General features: G+C 46.7%; 1 protein-coding gene across 4 annotated transcripts in view; it reads right to left on the reverse strand.

The window, feature by feature from the left end:
* LOC135526557 (phospholipid-transporting ATPase IA-like) overlaps window positions 1-13,817 on the reverse strand; it is a 192,267-nt gene that overhangs the window by 42,743 nt on the left and 135,707 nt on the right. For all 4 annotated transcript variants that reach the window (XM_064955048.1, XM_064955047.1, XM_064955049.1 and 1 more), the window contains 3 exons: window positions 11,700-11,838; window positions 8,625-8,689; window positions 81-253 (listed from right to left, as the gene is read on the reverse strand). In XM_064955048.1, coding sequence (XP_064811120.1) covers window positions 81-253; window positions 8,625-8,689; window positions 11,700-11,838 — 377 coding nt within the window. The remainder of the gene's footprint in view (window positions 1-80; window positions 254-8,624; window positions 8,690-11,699; window positions 11,839-13,817) is intronic.

Genomic DNA, 13,817 nt, shown 5'->3' on the forward strand with positions numbered 1-13,817 from the left:
TCGAACAGTAAATGAGGAACTTATGAACTTGAATGTACACACCCTATAGTGTAATGCTGTTATAGGTGACTGCGCCTTACCTGCAGCATATCACGGCTTTACAGGACAAGGCAAGGTCTAGGAAGTACTGCCGTGCTCCAAACGTGAGGGCGTATTTTAGCGTATTTCCGTCGATGATGAGAGCGAAATCGTTCTCCTTGTAAAGGGCGTCTCCCAGCATTCCACAGTGGTGGCTGAGGGTCTCCCTGGTTGCCTGAAAAGGCACACATTTTCTCATCATTAGAACTATCTAGACAGAATATATGATACAAATTACAATGAAGCAAATTAAATATGGTTATCAATGAAATGCTTTTGATAGAACACGATGCTAGGCAACCCTATTCTCCAGTGATTTCATTGACCTTATCATCGATCCCTTTATCATTTTTACAGTGCTATTATGACATATAGTAAAGATTATTCAAACTTGCCAAGCCAATTTCCATTTGCTAGATGATGGAACATCATAAGAAAATAAATATACACAACAATAAATAAGGCATAATCCATTAGAAATGGTTTGATGGTTCATTTGGAAAAGCATAACGTCACACGGCTTTAATACCAATAGCATAGGAAAGAGAAAATAGGGATTCTACTCTCTCACTGCACAGTTCCATCATTTCGTTCTCAGCAACCAAGTACTGTACATTTGTCTGGGTTTACGAGTAATTTTTCAGGAATGTCCCTAGCCAGCTGAATTTTTTCAAACTGGAAGCCAGGAATATTTCCATATGCTGATTAAACCTGGATGATTTTAATAACTGCCGACTTCAATAATATGGATACTACATTTTACCCCTCTGTTGGTTTTATGTTTCAAACTCAGAATTACTCTTCAAATGGCAAATAGGGCCTTAAATAAGAGCTGTTATTCTAAGGCTTAGGGTGTGCTGGCGGATGGGTGGTGTTTGGCTTGGGAATGCACTGAACCTCTATATAATTTCCCCCATAAAGAGTGATTCCTCGGATCATCTGCTGGAGCGAAGGCTCGTATGTATGGGCTCCCGTGAGGACAGACACCCTAGACATATGTCATTGGGATCCGCCATCCTCTGCGTTTCATGTCGGAAAACCAAGAAGCGCATACCTAGATACGATTTCCACAGATCTCAGGTGAGTACTGTGCTTGAAAGCCCATTCGAAAGTTCTAAGTCATAACCTGGCATGTGAGCGTCCTCGGAGGCCCCATCTTTTATAAGTCCCTAAATCAATAAGGGCTGTTAAAAAGTTAAGCCCCTGCCCTCTCCGTTCTCTTATTAAGCTGCCGTAAAGCAGCTGTCCTCCATGTTTGACCTGTGTTTTACATGCCTATTGGACAGACTATCCAGACGCCCGGCCAAGGGGCGATTACTAAAACCCCAAACGGAGCAAAAGGTTTGGGACGTGAATGGATGCATTCTCGAGTCGTGTGTGATATAGTGCTATGATGACAAGCGATGTTGAAATGCCGTAAATATTGAGGATGGCCAGGAAGATGAAGTGCCCTCTAATAGGGGCGGCTATAGCCAACATCCTGCACTCAGGAAAGCCCAGGATGGAGATGGACCTCGTCGTGGTGACATCTGTGCATCTGGAGAAAACTTCTCCAACCATTTCCCAGATGCCAAACCCATCAGGAAATGAAACCCCAAACAAGGATCCATTTCCAAGAGTGACCGGAACAGGTATGGATGTGCTTATAAAAGAGGATTGCAAGCATGAGGTTCTGGGGCCATGGGCTTGGTTAATGGAAATATAAGACCGCTTAAAACAACATGGAGGAAACCTGATCATAGTTATTTGGGCAGTAGGATACATTGCATCTCCTAGAGCAATGGTTCCCAAACTTTTTTACTCTGGCCTCACTTCCATTATTGGGGATCAACATTGTCCTGTATATTCTCCTGTATGACTAATAGCCCATAACTAAGAAGTGACTCAAACGATGGTAAAGGGAAACTCATAAAGAAGGGTGGAAAGTCACCCTGTTTGCCCATGGGAGTGGTAGACTCCGGCAGACTGGTGTGGTCTGAAGAGTGAGGTCAGTGTGTGAGACTCATAGGTATCCACTTCCGGCCGTGTACGAGATTGAGGGCATGAACTGGGTTATGAGACCTAGGTGGGCCCTTCCACCCGAAGGTGGTCACACCTAACGCATTGAACAGATGGCTCGGCCGGGCACGAGCATTATGCAACGAAGGAGTGACCTAGTGGTCATAAATGAGGCTTGGGAAGGGTCCGTTGAGGAGGGTTAGATACCTAAGGGCACTGACGGGGCCATGCAACCCTCTTCTGGCATAACAAAGCTCTGAAACCCAAGCTTGAAGGACAATATTTGGAGAGAAAGGCCTCAGGTTTCAAAGCTGACCGACACACAGAGAGAGAGTGAGAGAAAGAGACAGATGGGGGGGCTAAAGAGGTAGAGAAATTGAACAAGAGAGAGGAGACAGGGAGGAGTGCAGCTGTCAGGATTTCTCCACATGAGTGTGCCCATTCTTGATCGGGGCCATAAAAGGCCACACAGGCTTGCAAGCGCTGGGGTGTGCTGCAGTAACAGCTACATCATACAGTGGGCATAGTATCACAATTGATATCGGAATTCAACCATAGAACAAAAAAAAAATTCTAACCAGTGTGAACAGAGGGAACACTAATGCATGGAAGCATGTGTACAGTACTGACTTTGTAAAGTATATGTCTGGGAACGCATGTGCTTAGATACAAGTGATTTATCACAAAATCACGATAACCACAAACAGTGCAGCCATTTGCTCAAGTAGGGTACCCATTCTCTCTTTCCTCCCCCATTTCCACTGAGGTATTTTAGTGCTAATGCTACTTGTCTCCTAAAGCCTCTTTGTTATGGCTATACTGACCAGTTTAGCCTATGTGACTAGGTTGTGTTTGGTTTAAGAGTGGCTAATCAAGACTTTGAGCGCCATTGTTGATGCAACTCTTGAGTGATGTAGCAAACATGACATGACACACTTGACAGGGATTCCGAGTTCGAGGACGTGTATCCATTAGTCTCGTACAGTTCTATACAACCTTGGACTGACCCAAAGAGGGGCATATCCGACACACAGATACATAAAGCACACAGACCTATGCACATCCGTGCACATACCAACATCAACAACCCACGCAGGCGCACACGCACTACCCAGTCAGTGTGTTCTCCAGGCCCAGTGTTCAGCCGTGGCAGCTCCATCAGTCAGTGTGTTCTCCAGGCCCAGTGTTCAGCCGTGGCAGCTCCATCAGTCAGTGTGTTCTCCAGGCCCAGTGTTCAGCCGTGGCAGCTCCATCAGTCAGTGTGTTCTCCAGGCCCAGTGTTCAGCCGTGGCAGCTCCATCAGTCAGTGTGTTCTCCAGGCCCAGTGTTCAGCCGTGGCAGCTCCATCAGTCAGTGTGTTCTCCAGGCCCAGTGTTCAGCCGTGGCAGCTCCATCAGTCAGTGTGTTCTCCAGGCCCAGTGTTCAGCCGTGGCAGCTCCATCAGTCAGTGTGTTCTCCAGGCCCAGTGTTCAGCCGTGGCAGCTCCATCAGTCAGTGTGTTCTCCAGGCCCAGTGTTCAGCCGTGGCAGCTCCATCAGTCAGTGTGTTCTCCAGGCCCAGTGTTCAGCCGTGGCAGCTCCATCAGTCAGTGTGTTCTCCAGGCCCAGTGTTCAGCCGTGGCAGCTCCATCAGTCAGTGTGTTCTCCAGGCCCAGTGTTCAGCCGTGGCAGCTCCATCAGTCAGTGTGTTCTCCAGGCCCAGTGTTCAGCCGTGGCAGCTCCATCAGTCAGTGTGTTCTCCAGGCCCAGTGTTCAGCCGTGGCAGCTCCATCAGTCAGTGTGTTCTCCAGGCCCAGTGTTCAGCCGTGGCAGCTCCATCAGTCAGTGTGTTCTCCAGGCCCAGTGTTCAGCCGTGGCAGCTCCATCAGTCAGTGTGTTCTCCAGGCCCAGTGTTCAGCCGTGGCAGCTCCATCAGTCAGTGTGTTCTCCAGGCCCAGTGTTCAGCCGTGGCAGCTCCATCTGTCAGTGTGTTCTCCAGGCCCGGGGAGGGGAGATTTAGCACCCCTCCCCGGGCCTGGAGAGATCTCGGGCTGCTTTCAAGCCTTCTAAAACTTCACCCTCTCTTTGAGAACTGTTTCTAAACACAGAAAGGGGGGGCGCACTAAAATTACTCTCAGGCACAAAATGAGAAGAACTCCAATTCCCAGCAGCACCGCCGACAGGACTTCTGTTCATTGAGCCGGAATGAAGGGGGGAGAGAATTCCTCCATATTTTACAAGAAAACTTATAGGCATCTGCTGAGCCACAGGAGAACAGGAGCTGACATTTCAAAAATAGTCCATCTGCGTGTTTTATGCTTTATGAATGGCGGTGTCTGAAACTTCTCCTCTCTACCTCCATTTATCACGCAAACCAGCCGGGTTGAGAGTGAAGGTCGTCGGTCATAGCTGTATCCCCTCCATCACCTCTGTGCATCTCTCTCACTCCTGCACACTGGGCTCACACAGTGAGCGCTTCCTCCTCCGTCCTCAGCTCTGCTCCCTCGCTTCCTCTCCTGGAGTACAGCAGCAGTCTCTTTTCCACCTTTACGTCCCTTCAACAACATTCAAGACTCCCTGCTGACCTCTTCCCCCACTACTTTTAAAGCGGTTTAGGGTTGGGTGGAGGGGTCCCCCCTGGGACGCCTTCTGTTCTTATCGCAATTTTGCAGAAGGCGGCATGCAGGGCACTGGCTATGTGCTGACCGACATCCCTCTCTCCAACCAGGCCACGAGGCCTGTCAGAGCCCCACAGCCCCAACCCTACCAGAGCCCCCGGCCCCGCCAGAGCCCATGACTAGCTGGGGTATACTTCACTACAATCCTCTGGATGGAGGCATCTTTGGACCAATCAGATCAGCTCTGAAAAAAAGATTTTAAGTGAAAAGATTGTTTATTTTATTTCACCTTTATTTAACCAGGTAGGCCAGTTGAGAACAAGTTCTCATTTACAACTGCGACCTGGCCATGATAAAGCAAAGCAGTGGGACACACAAGGGATAAACAAATGTACAGTCAACACAATAGAAAAATATATATACAGTGTGTGCAAATATAGTAAGATTAGGGAGGTAAGGCAATAAATAAGCCATAGTGGCGAAATAATTACAATTTAGAATTAACACTGGAGTGATAGATGTGAAAGTAGAGATGCAAAAGAGCAAAACAAATAACAATATGGAGATGAGGTAGTTGGGTGGGCTATTTACAGATGGGCTATGTACAGGTGCAGTGGTCGGTAAGCTGCTCTGACAGCTGATGCTTAAAGTTATAGGGAGATATAAGACTCCACATTCAGTGAATTCTACAATTTGTTCCAGTCATTGGCAGCAGAGAACTGGAAGGAGAGGCAGCCAAAGGAGGTGTTGGCTTTGGGGATGACCAGTGAAATATAACTGCTGGAGCACGTGCTACAGGTGGGTGTTGCTATGGTGACCAGTGAGCTGAGATAAGGTGTGGCTTTACCTAGCAAAGACTTCTAGATGACCTGGAGCCAGTGGGTTTGGCGACGAATATGTAGCAAGGGCCAGCCAACAAGAGCATACAGGTCACAGTAGTGGGTAGCATATGGGGCTTTGGTGACAAAACGTATGGCACTGTAATGGACTGCATCCAATTTGCTGAGAATAGTGTTGGAGGCAATTTTGTAAATGACATCGCCGAAGTCAAGGAGCGGTAGGACAGTCAGTGTTACAAGGGTATGTTTGACAGCATGAGTGAAGGAGGCTTTTCAGCGAAATAGGAAGCCGATTCTACATTTATTTTTGGATTGGAGATGCTTAATGCGAGTCTGGAAGGAGAGTTAACAGTCTAACCAGACACCTAGGTGTTTGTAGTTGTCTGCATATTCTAAGTCAGAACCATCCAGAATAGTGACGCTAGGCGGGCGGGTAGTGAACGGTTGAAGAGTTTGCATTTAGTTTTACTAGCATTTAAGAGCAGTTGGAGGCCACGGAAGAAGTGTTGTATGGCGTTGAAGCTGGTTTGGAGGACCGAAGAAGGACCATATGTATACAGAATGGTGATGTCTGTGTAGAGGTGGATCAGAGAATCACCAGCAGCGACATCATTGATATATACAGAGAAAAGAGACTGCCCGAAAATGTAACCTTGTAGTACCACCATAGAGACCGCCAGAGATCCAGACAACAGGCCCTCCGATTTGACACACTGAACTCTACCTGAGAAGTAGTTGGTGAACCAGGCGAGGCAGTCATTTGAGAAAGGAAGGCTATTGAATCTGCCGATAAGAATGCGGTGATTGACAGAGTCGAAAGCCATGACCAGGTCGACGAAAACGGCTGCACAGTGCTGTCTTTCATCGGTGGCTGTTATGGTATCGTTTAGTACCTTGAGCGTGGCTGAGGAGCACCCATGATCTGCTCGGAAACCAGATTGCATAGTGGAGAAGGTACGGTGGGATTCGAAATGGTAGGTGATCTGTTTGTTAACTTACCTATCGAAAGACTTTAGAAAGGCAGGGCAGGATGGATATCGGTCTAACAGTTTGGGTCTAGAGTGTCTCCCCCTTTGAAGAGGGGGATGGCCACGGCAACTTCCAATCTTTAGGTATCTCAGACGAAACGAAAGAGGTTGAACAGGGCTAGTAATAGGGGTTGCAACAATTGCGGAGGATCATTTTAGCAAGTGAGGGTCCAGATGAGGGCACAGCTGAGGGCTGAGGGGTTCTGTAACAAGCGGCAACGGTGAGACTTATTCCTGGAAAGGTGGATTTTTAAAAGTAGAAGCTCAAATTATTTGGGCACAGACCTGGATATGAGTGAACTCTGAAGGTATTATCTGCAGTAGATTGCAACTCCTCCCCCTTTGGCAGTTCAATCTTGAAGGAAAATGTTGTAGTTGGGGATGGAAATATCAAAAATTTTGGTGGCCTTCCTAAACCAGGATTCAGACACGGCTAGGAAATCAGGGTTGGCTGAGTGTGCTAAAGCAGTCAATAAAACAAACTTAAGGAGGAGACTGATGTTAACATGCATGAAACTAACGCTTTTACAGTTACAGAAGTCAACTTATGGGAGCGCCTGGGGAATAGGTGTAGTATTGAGGGCTACAGGGCCTGGGTTAACCTCTACATCACCAGAGGAACAGAGGAGGAGTAGGATAAGGGTGCAGCTAAAGGCTATAAGAACTGATGTGACTGGTCAAAAGACCTCCCATTTGAAAAAAGATCAGTATTGAGCTGCCTGTGTAAACACAGCCTATAGAAGCATCTACACTCTGGTCACTAGAGGGAACTAACACAACAGGGTGGGTTGTTTGTTACAGGAGAGTCAGAGAAGCCACCGACAGAGAGAAGGAACAGAGAAGGAAAGAGAGTCTAAGGAACAAAGAAAGGTAAAGCCAAGCAACATAAGTTTCCCCTAGGCGTGGGAGTGGGCAAGGTCAAGGACGCTGTCTCTGATTTTAGAGGCCCTCCTCTTGGCCACAGAGACAAAATTGTGATTTTTAAAGCTAATTTACAGCAATTCTACACATTTTTCCATGACTTATGCCGTGTTCTTATACAATCTGAGTGACTCGAACAATATAACAAAATCAATGTTGGCCCCCATTACTGTCTAGTTTGTTGGGGGGGTGATTGTTAGTTCTCAAACATGACCGTATTAACAAATATATAGCTCCATTATGTTTTCTACATAAAGTACCAGTCAAAAGTTTGGACACCTACTCATTCAAGGGTTTTTCTTTATTCTTTATACAAGAGTGTGCCAAGCTGTCATCAACGCAAAAGGTGGCTACTTTGAAGAATCTCAAATATATTTTGATTTGTTTAACACTTTTTTAGTTACTACATGATTCCATGTGGTATTTCAAAGTGCTGATGTCTTCACTATTATTCTACAATGTAGAAAATAGTAAAAATAAAGAGAAACCCTGGAATGAGTAGGTGTCAACTTTTGAAAAAAAACTTCTCTCTCCAGCATTTTTTGGAGTGGTGGCACCGATTTAACGATCAACTAATGAGCTAACAGTAATCAACAGCCCTATCTGATTATGGGACACCAGGACACACACGCCGAGCTTGGTCTTAAGCAGGATTACACTGTCAGGCATTGGTGGTGGTAACTTACTTTTGGTACAAAGAGCGTGTTTGACATTCTTAGCGGGCTCCAGGGTACAAACCAGACCAGATTGGTATTTTTGTTTCACACACAGGGATGGATTATTATTATAATTGAGGTTGAGAGGGAGCGTTGTGATTTGGATTGTGCTGAGTGACAGCACTACTAACATAACAGTAACTCAAAACATAGGAAAATCCATTGCAACAGTTCAATAAAATAGATTTTTAAAGGGGGCAATCTGGCATTCAAAAAACAACAAAGCTGGAGAAATGTAACCGCTCTTAAATTCAGACTGACCTATCATTAATTTACAATTCCAAACATGGACATACCAATCCCAGATTGTCCCTTTATACTGTCCCACAATATCCTTACAGTCCACAAAGAAAGCCTTCATGTTACTAAAGTATAGAGCATTCCCTGTTCAATGAAAGTGAAATTGTAGATTGTTATGAATAACATGACGCCAGTCTGCCATACTCACGTCAAGTGTGTCTTCGTTGATCACCAGCATGCCCATGTTCTTGGTCAGAAGTTTGCAGGAGTGTCCTGGAGAGGGTCAAGTGAAACAAGAGATGAGCTGCAATGTCAGTTTGTGCAAATATCAAAAACATATTTTTCACACTGTCATACATTATATTGGTAACACTTCATTTGGATAGTCTGTAGAGCATCTACAGATGGACTATATACATTATTATCAGTAACATTTCAAATAACCCTCGACCCTCACACCAACCCTCGCACCAACCCTCGACCCTCACACCAACCCTCGACCCTCACACCAACCCTCGACCCTCACACCAACCCTCGACCCTCACACCAACCCTAGACCCTCACACCAACCCTAGACCCTCACACCAACCCTAGACCCTCACACCAACCCTAGACCCTCACACCAACCCTAGACCCTCACACCAACCCTAGACCCTCACACCAACCCTAGACCTCACACCATCCCTAGCCATAACCTAAGCAAGCAGTTGCTTAACAACAAATAGTATGACCATCTGTAGAGCATCTATAGAAGGACTAGCTGGACAATCCAAATAAAAAGTGGCCATTATATAATTATACATCATGATTATATTTTCACAATCAACTTTAATACTGAATGAATGAAAAACAATAGGTTATATGTACTCCCTCCTGAAATTGAGCTCTCTTTTTGCTTTCTCTTTGTTATTAGCTAAAGTCACAATGGGGTGAAAGACAAAATTATTGGAACTTCGTTAGGTGCACTGCTACAGTCTTGAGTCCATCAGTGGAAAAACCATGAGTAATACTCCAGGTTACATGTCTGTCTCCTGGGTTAAGGGGGCAGTTACACCATTGTTTGTTCAACATGGTTCCCCTTGGAGAGGCCATTTTGGCTCCAGTCAGGGTTACTAGAGAGGTGAGAGATAGTGGCTCTCAGGGGGATAGTTGTGCCCCCCCCCCAAAAAATGGGCCTACCTAAATCCTCAGACTAATTCCTGAGCAATATCAGTGTGGACAATCTGTGCAGTGACCACACAAGCATTGTGGGCTTGGTCGAGCTTGGAATTGACTCCTGTTTCACATCTGCATGTATAAGTATGTGTATGGGTGTGAATGTGTAAGAGAACCACACACACCAGACACGGGGGGGGGGGTGTATGTAAGAGGTGTGTGCAGGTTTCAACGCCAGAGGCTCAAATCAACAACAAGCAGGGTGGAGGTCTGGACCTGGCGGATTGTTTTCTTAAATGTTAAAGCACAAACTTCACAAAAATCTGCCGTCGTGTGTAAAATATCTCCCGCCTCTTTACACCCGTCAACCCCTGCAAAAGCCCCTAGCTTAATGTGTTTATCTTAAAGGATCAGTTGCCTCTGACCAAACTGCCCTTTTTATTCAACAGAGAAAGTAAATTCCTTGTTTTTTGGGGCCTGGCGGAACTAAACAACAGTGCTCTCCAAGGAGTTGGGGAATGTGAATGGCGCGACACCGTGTCACACGGTAACACCAGAGGTTTGTTAGTTGTTTGGGGGGGGGTAAGTAATTAAAGCTGCACAATGTGGTCATAGTGGGTTCTCAAAATGGCTGCCGGGGAAGTGGATATTAGGAGGGATGGTGGGGGTGGCACTCCACTAAATCACTGGGCATGGTGAGGGTGGGTTGTTAGGGTAGGCCAGTGTTTGCGTTGGCAGTTTGGAAGGCGTTTGCCCTTTCATGTCTGCCTTCCAAGAGGGGACGAAGCCCCCCTCAGCCAAGATTAACATGGTGCTGTTTGCCTGGCCGTCCTCGCTCCAGTGATGTGCTGGGAGACTGAATACACTCTGAACACACTACACCAGCAGGCAGTGTGCTTTCATGGAGTCGTAGTCCAAGTGGTCCTGCCTAAAGCATCAAGGGCAGCTTTAAAGTCAGGTCATTTCATGTGAAATCCTTGCTGATTCTGCCAGGGCAGAGACGTTCATAAGGTTTCCGAATGGTTGTTGTCACGATGTGTCATTTCCAGTGGACTGGATTACAGCTGTGACAGTTCTCTCTGCGCTCTCAGGCTCTAGAGCAGCAGAGGTCAACGTCAAACAGGCTCAACCATGTTTTCAGCACCCGATGAATTTTAAAACGGGTAAACAGAGTTTTACAAGCTCGTCCCAGGGATGGCATGAGGCCATTTTCACGGCATGGGCCGCCACAGGCAGGGAGATGCTGGGAAAAGAGAACACGGAGAACGGGACAGCCTTGTTTGCCAGCCCGCCTTTGGCCACGAAAGGTGTGCCACAAACCTATGCAGCAGTTTAATTTTTTTTCCAGGAGGAGGGAGGAAAGCGGTAAAAAACAAAGTAAATATTCAGAGGCGTTTTACAGAGCGACTCAGTCAAGCGGCGGACCTGTAAAAATACTTCCCGTGAGCTTCTAGCGCTCGCAGGCCCCCGCACAGCTGGCCAGTGGGGCACAAAGGGCTGATTCAGCCCCAAGGAAGGTAGGTGGCCACAAACGGACACCTTTTATTATCTATTTTCCCGGACGCTCCTGTAATCGGGTATGCTGTTTCGAGGCCTGCGTGTTTTTAGCAATTTTACTATTACGGCCACATCTGAGGGATTAGCAACGCTCCTTGTGGGGGAACATGGGGAGGGAGGGTGCACATGCCCAACGTCAGCTCTCTGGTGCATTGACAGCAATGGTAATGTTGAAACCCCTGTGAATACCAGGTACATATGTGAGATGTTTTGCATGTGTGTATGCATACTTTTGTGTGTATGAGTGTGTGCACGCAATGTTATTCCTGTCAACATCAATGTGGTGTAGCAATACATCATGTGCATTTAGAAACATGTTTTGCCAACTTTTACAGAGGAAATCTTCTTGTCAATAGACCATTTTGCCCCACGGCCACTGCGCTGACTGAGCTTTGCCCCACGGCCACTGCGCTGACTGAGCTTTGCCCCACGGCCACTGCGCTGACTGAGTCTTTGACCCACGGCCACTGCGCTGACTGAGCTTTCCTCAGTAGAGACTTTAGTTCACAAAGTTAGGGAAGGATGTCGTTTTGATGTTATGTTTTTTATGTTTCTGTTTGTGTAGTCTTACCGATGTTGATGGCAGTCTCCTGCTTGTCCCCGGTCAGGATCCAGATCTTGATGTCGGCCTTCATCAGCGTCTCAATGGTCTCAGGCACCTTGTCCTGGAGCTTGTCCTCGATGGCTGTGGCCCCTAAGAGTTGCAGGTTCTAGAGAGGGAGATAAACATTAGAGAATGTCTGTGGACCCCGAGAGCTGCATGTTCTAGAGAGTGAGAGAAGCATGAGGGAACAAGGAAGAGATAATGTAACAAGAGAAGGAGCTTTACAGCGTCAAGTGTCAGAAATATTAAGGGCCGGACTGTGTCACTCATTCACTTCCTGTTTTTCGCTCAAGTCAGCTGCTCTTGTTTTCCCACCCCTCCAAAACTGGGCCATGGATTGGGGGATTTGGGGTTAGGGTGGGGAAGAGGGAGAATGAGACTTAGGGGCCAGTTGTAGTCGCAGCACAGTGGTTAATGTGTTTTTTTAACAGGAAGCCAGGCGGGTCTTTGGGAAGGGGCCTTGGGGGACCTGGAGGGGCCCGATGCTTTGACAGGGCCCTGGAGAGGAGAGAGGAGAGGCAGCTGCAAAGGGGAGGCCAGAGTTGGGCCGGGGGCGCAACGGTCAATCCTCCCTAAAGAGCTGTGACCTCGGCCGGGCTGCAGTATATCTTTAGCCCACTACCCATATGAAACCACGCACGGGGGGAGGGATGCGTGTGTTAATTAATGTTGCGACTTCCAAGTTACATTGTCTCAACATTGATAATGTTACGGTGTTTGCTGGGAAGACACGACATGAGACCATAATTTGTGCATTAAATGACAACCAACACGTTAAGTGAATCATGGACATTGTTGATCGTTTACGTAGGTTAAATGCAATCGCATGCAAGTCAAACGCAAATAGGCAATATGGCAACATATTGACCTTCAAGAACAGATTAAAAAGCCACAGGGTTCATGGTCAAATAGTTGTTTAATTCAGGTCAACAGAGACTGCAGTACACAGGTCACTAAAAGGGGAGTCAGTGAGCTTTCGGACCAGGAATTTCTGGTCATTAATTGTGGTCATGGTCCAAGGTATTGGCCTCTGACCCTTTTTCCTAGGATTTCAATGCGTCTGCGTCACATTTGCTGTTCTCTTCATTGATCACCTGACTCAGTAATATGGGTGACTCTCCCTCTTTACTGTTCAGAAACCATATACACAAAGCATCTCAGAGTAGAGGTTCTGATCTCATTATGATCTACAAGGCAAAACCGATCCTAGATCAGAGACGCTGAATACATACAGCCCCAGATAAAAACGACAGACCTTGGTTCAAATACTATTTGAAAAGTCCAAAAGCGCAAAACCCGCCCCTCTGGCTGGCCCTGCAGGCAGGCTAGAGCAAACGCTGAAAGTATTTGAATGGTTTCAAACAGTAGGCCTATCTGAACCCAAGACTGCAACTAGATTTCAGTCAAGACGACTGCTGAACATACACCAGAACATGGACTAAATAAACTAACAGTAGTAAGGTGTGTATTTCATTGAAGCCCAAGTAGTGGCTGTTCCAGAGTAGCTTGTCAAGAGAGTTCTGCAAAGAGAAGTGATGTGGTGGTGGGCTTTCCTTTTGGTTTTCTCTAAAAGGACATGGTGAGGTCACAGTTCCTAAACAACAGCACCACATATACATCTCAATGATCTCACCTACCTCATGAAGTATGCACTGGTTCATTTCCCTGATTTGAAAGGGATGACTGGTATAAGAAATGTGGTGGAAAATGCCAATAGCCCATGCCTCCAGGAGAAAGGACAGATTATTGGGACAAGGCCCTTCTCTCAGAGATACTGTAAATCTAGCCTCATTCAGACTGCCATCTAGTGGTCTTGTCCCTGCACCCCTGTTTCTCAGAACTTTTGTGTTTACACTGTGATTGAGTTCATTTGTTCTGGGCATCGCTGAAGGTCTGGCAGGCTCGTTGATCAAGGGCTCCACTGCTATGTTTGAATAGTATTTCAACACCACGTTTCACACAGAGGAACTGACTGTTGCTTTGCAGTACTGGGCCGACCCAACCTGCCCCATACATTCATTAAGCCCCATAGTATATCGTGCATCGAACCATCCAAACCCATTTGGATTACATTTCCGTGCACCA

The sequence above is a fragment of the Oncorhynchus masou genome, chromosome 32 (genome assembly GCF_036934945.1).
Source record: "Oncorhynchus masou masou isolate Uvic2021 chromosome 32, UVic_Omas_1.1, whole genome shotgun sequence".
In the NCBI taxonomy this organism is placed as follows: Eukaryota; Metazoa; Chordata; class Actinopteri; order Salmoniformes; family Salmonidae; genus Oncorhynchus; species Oncorhynchus masou.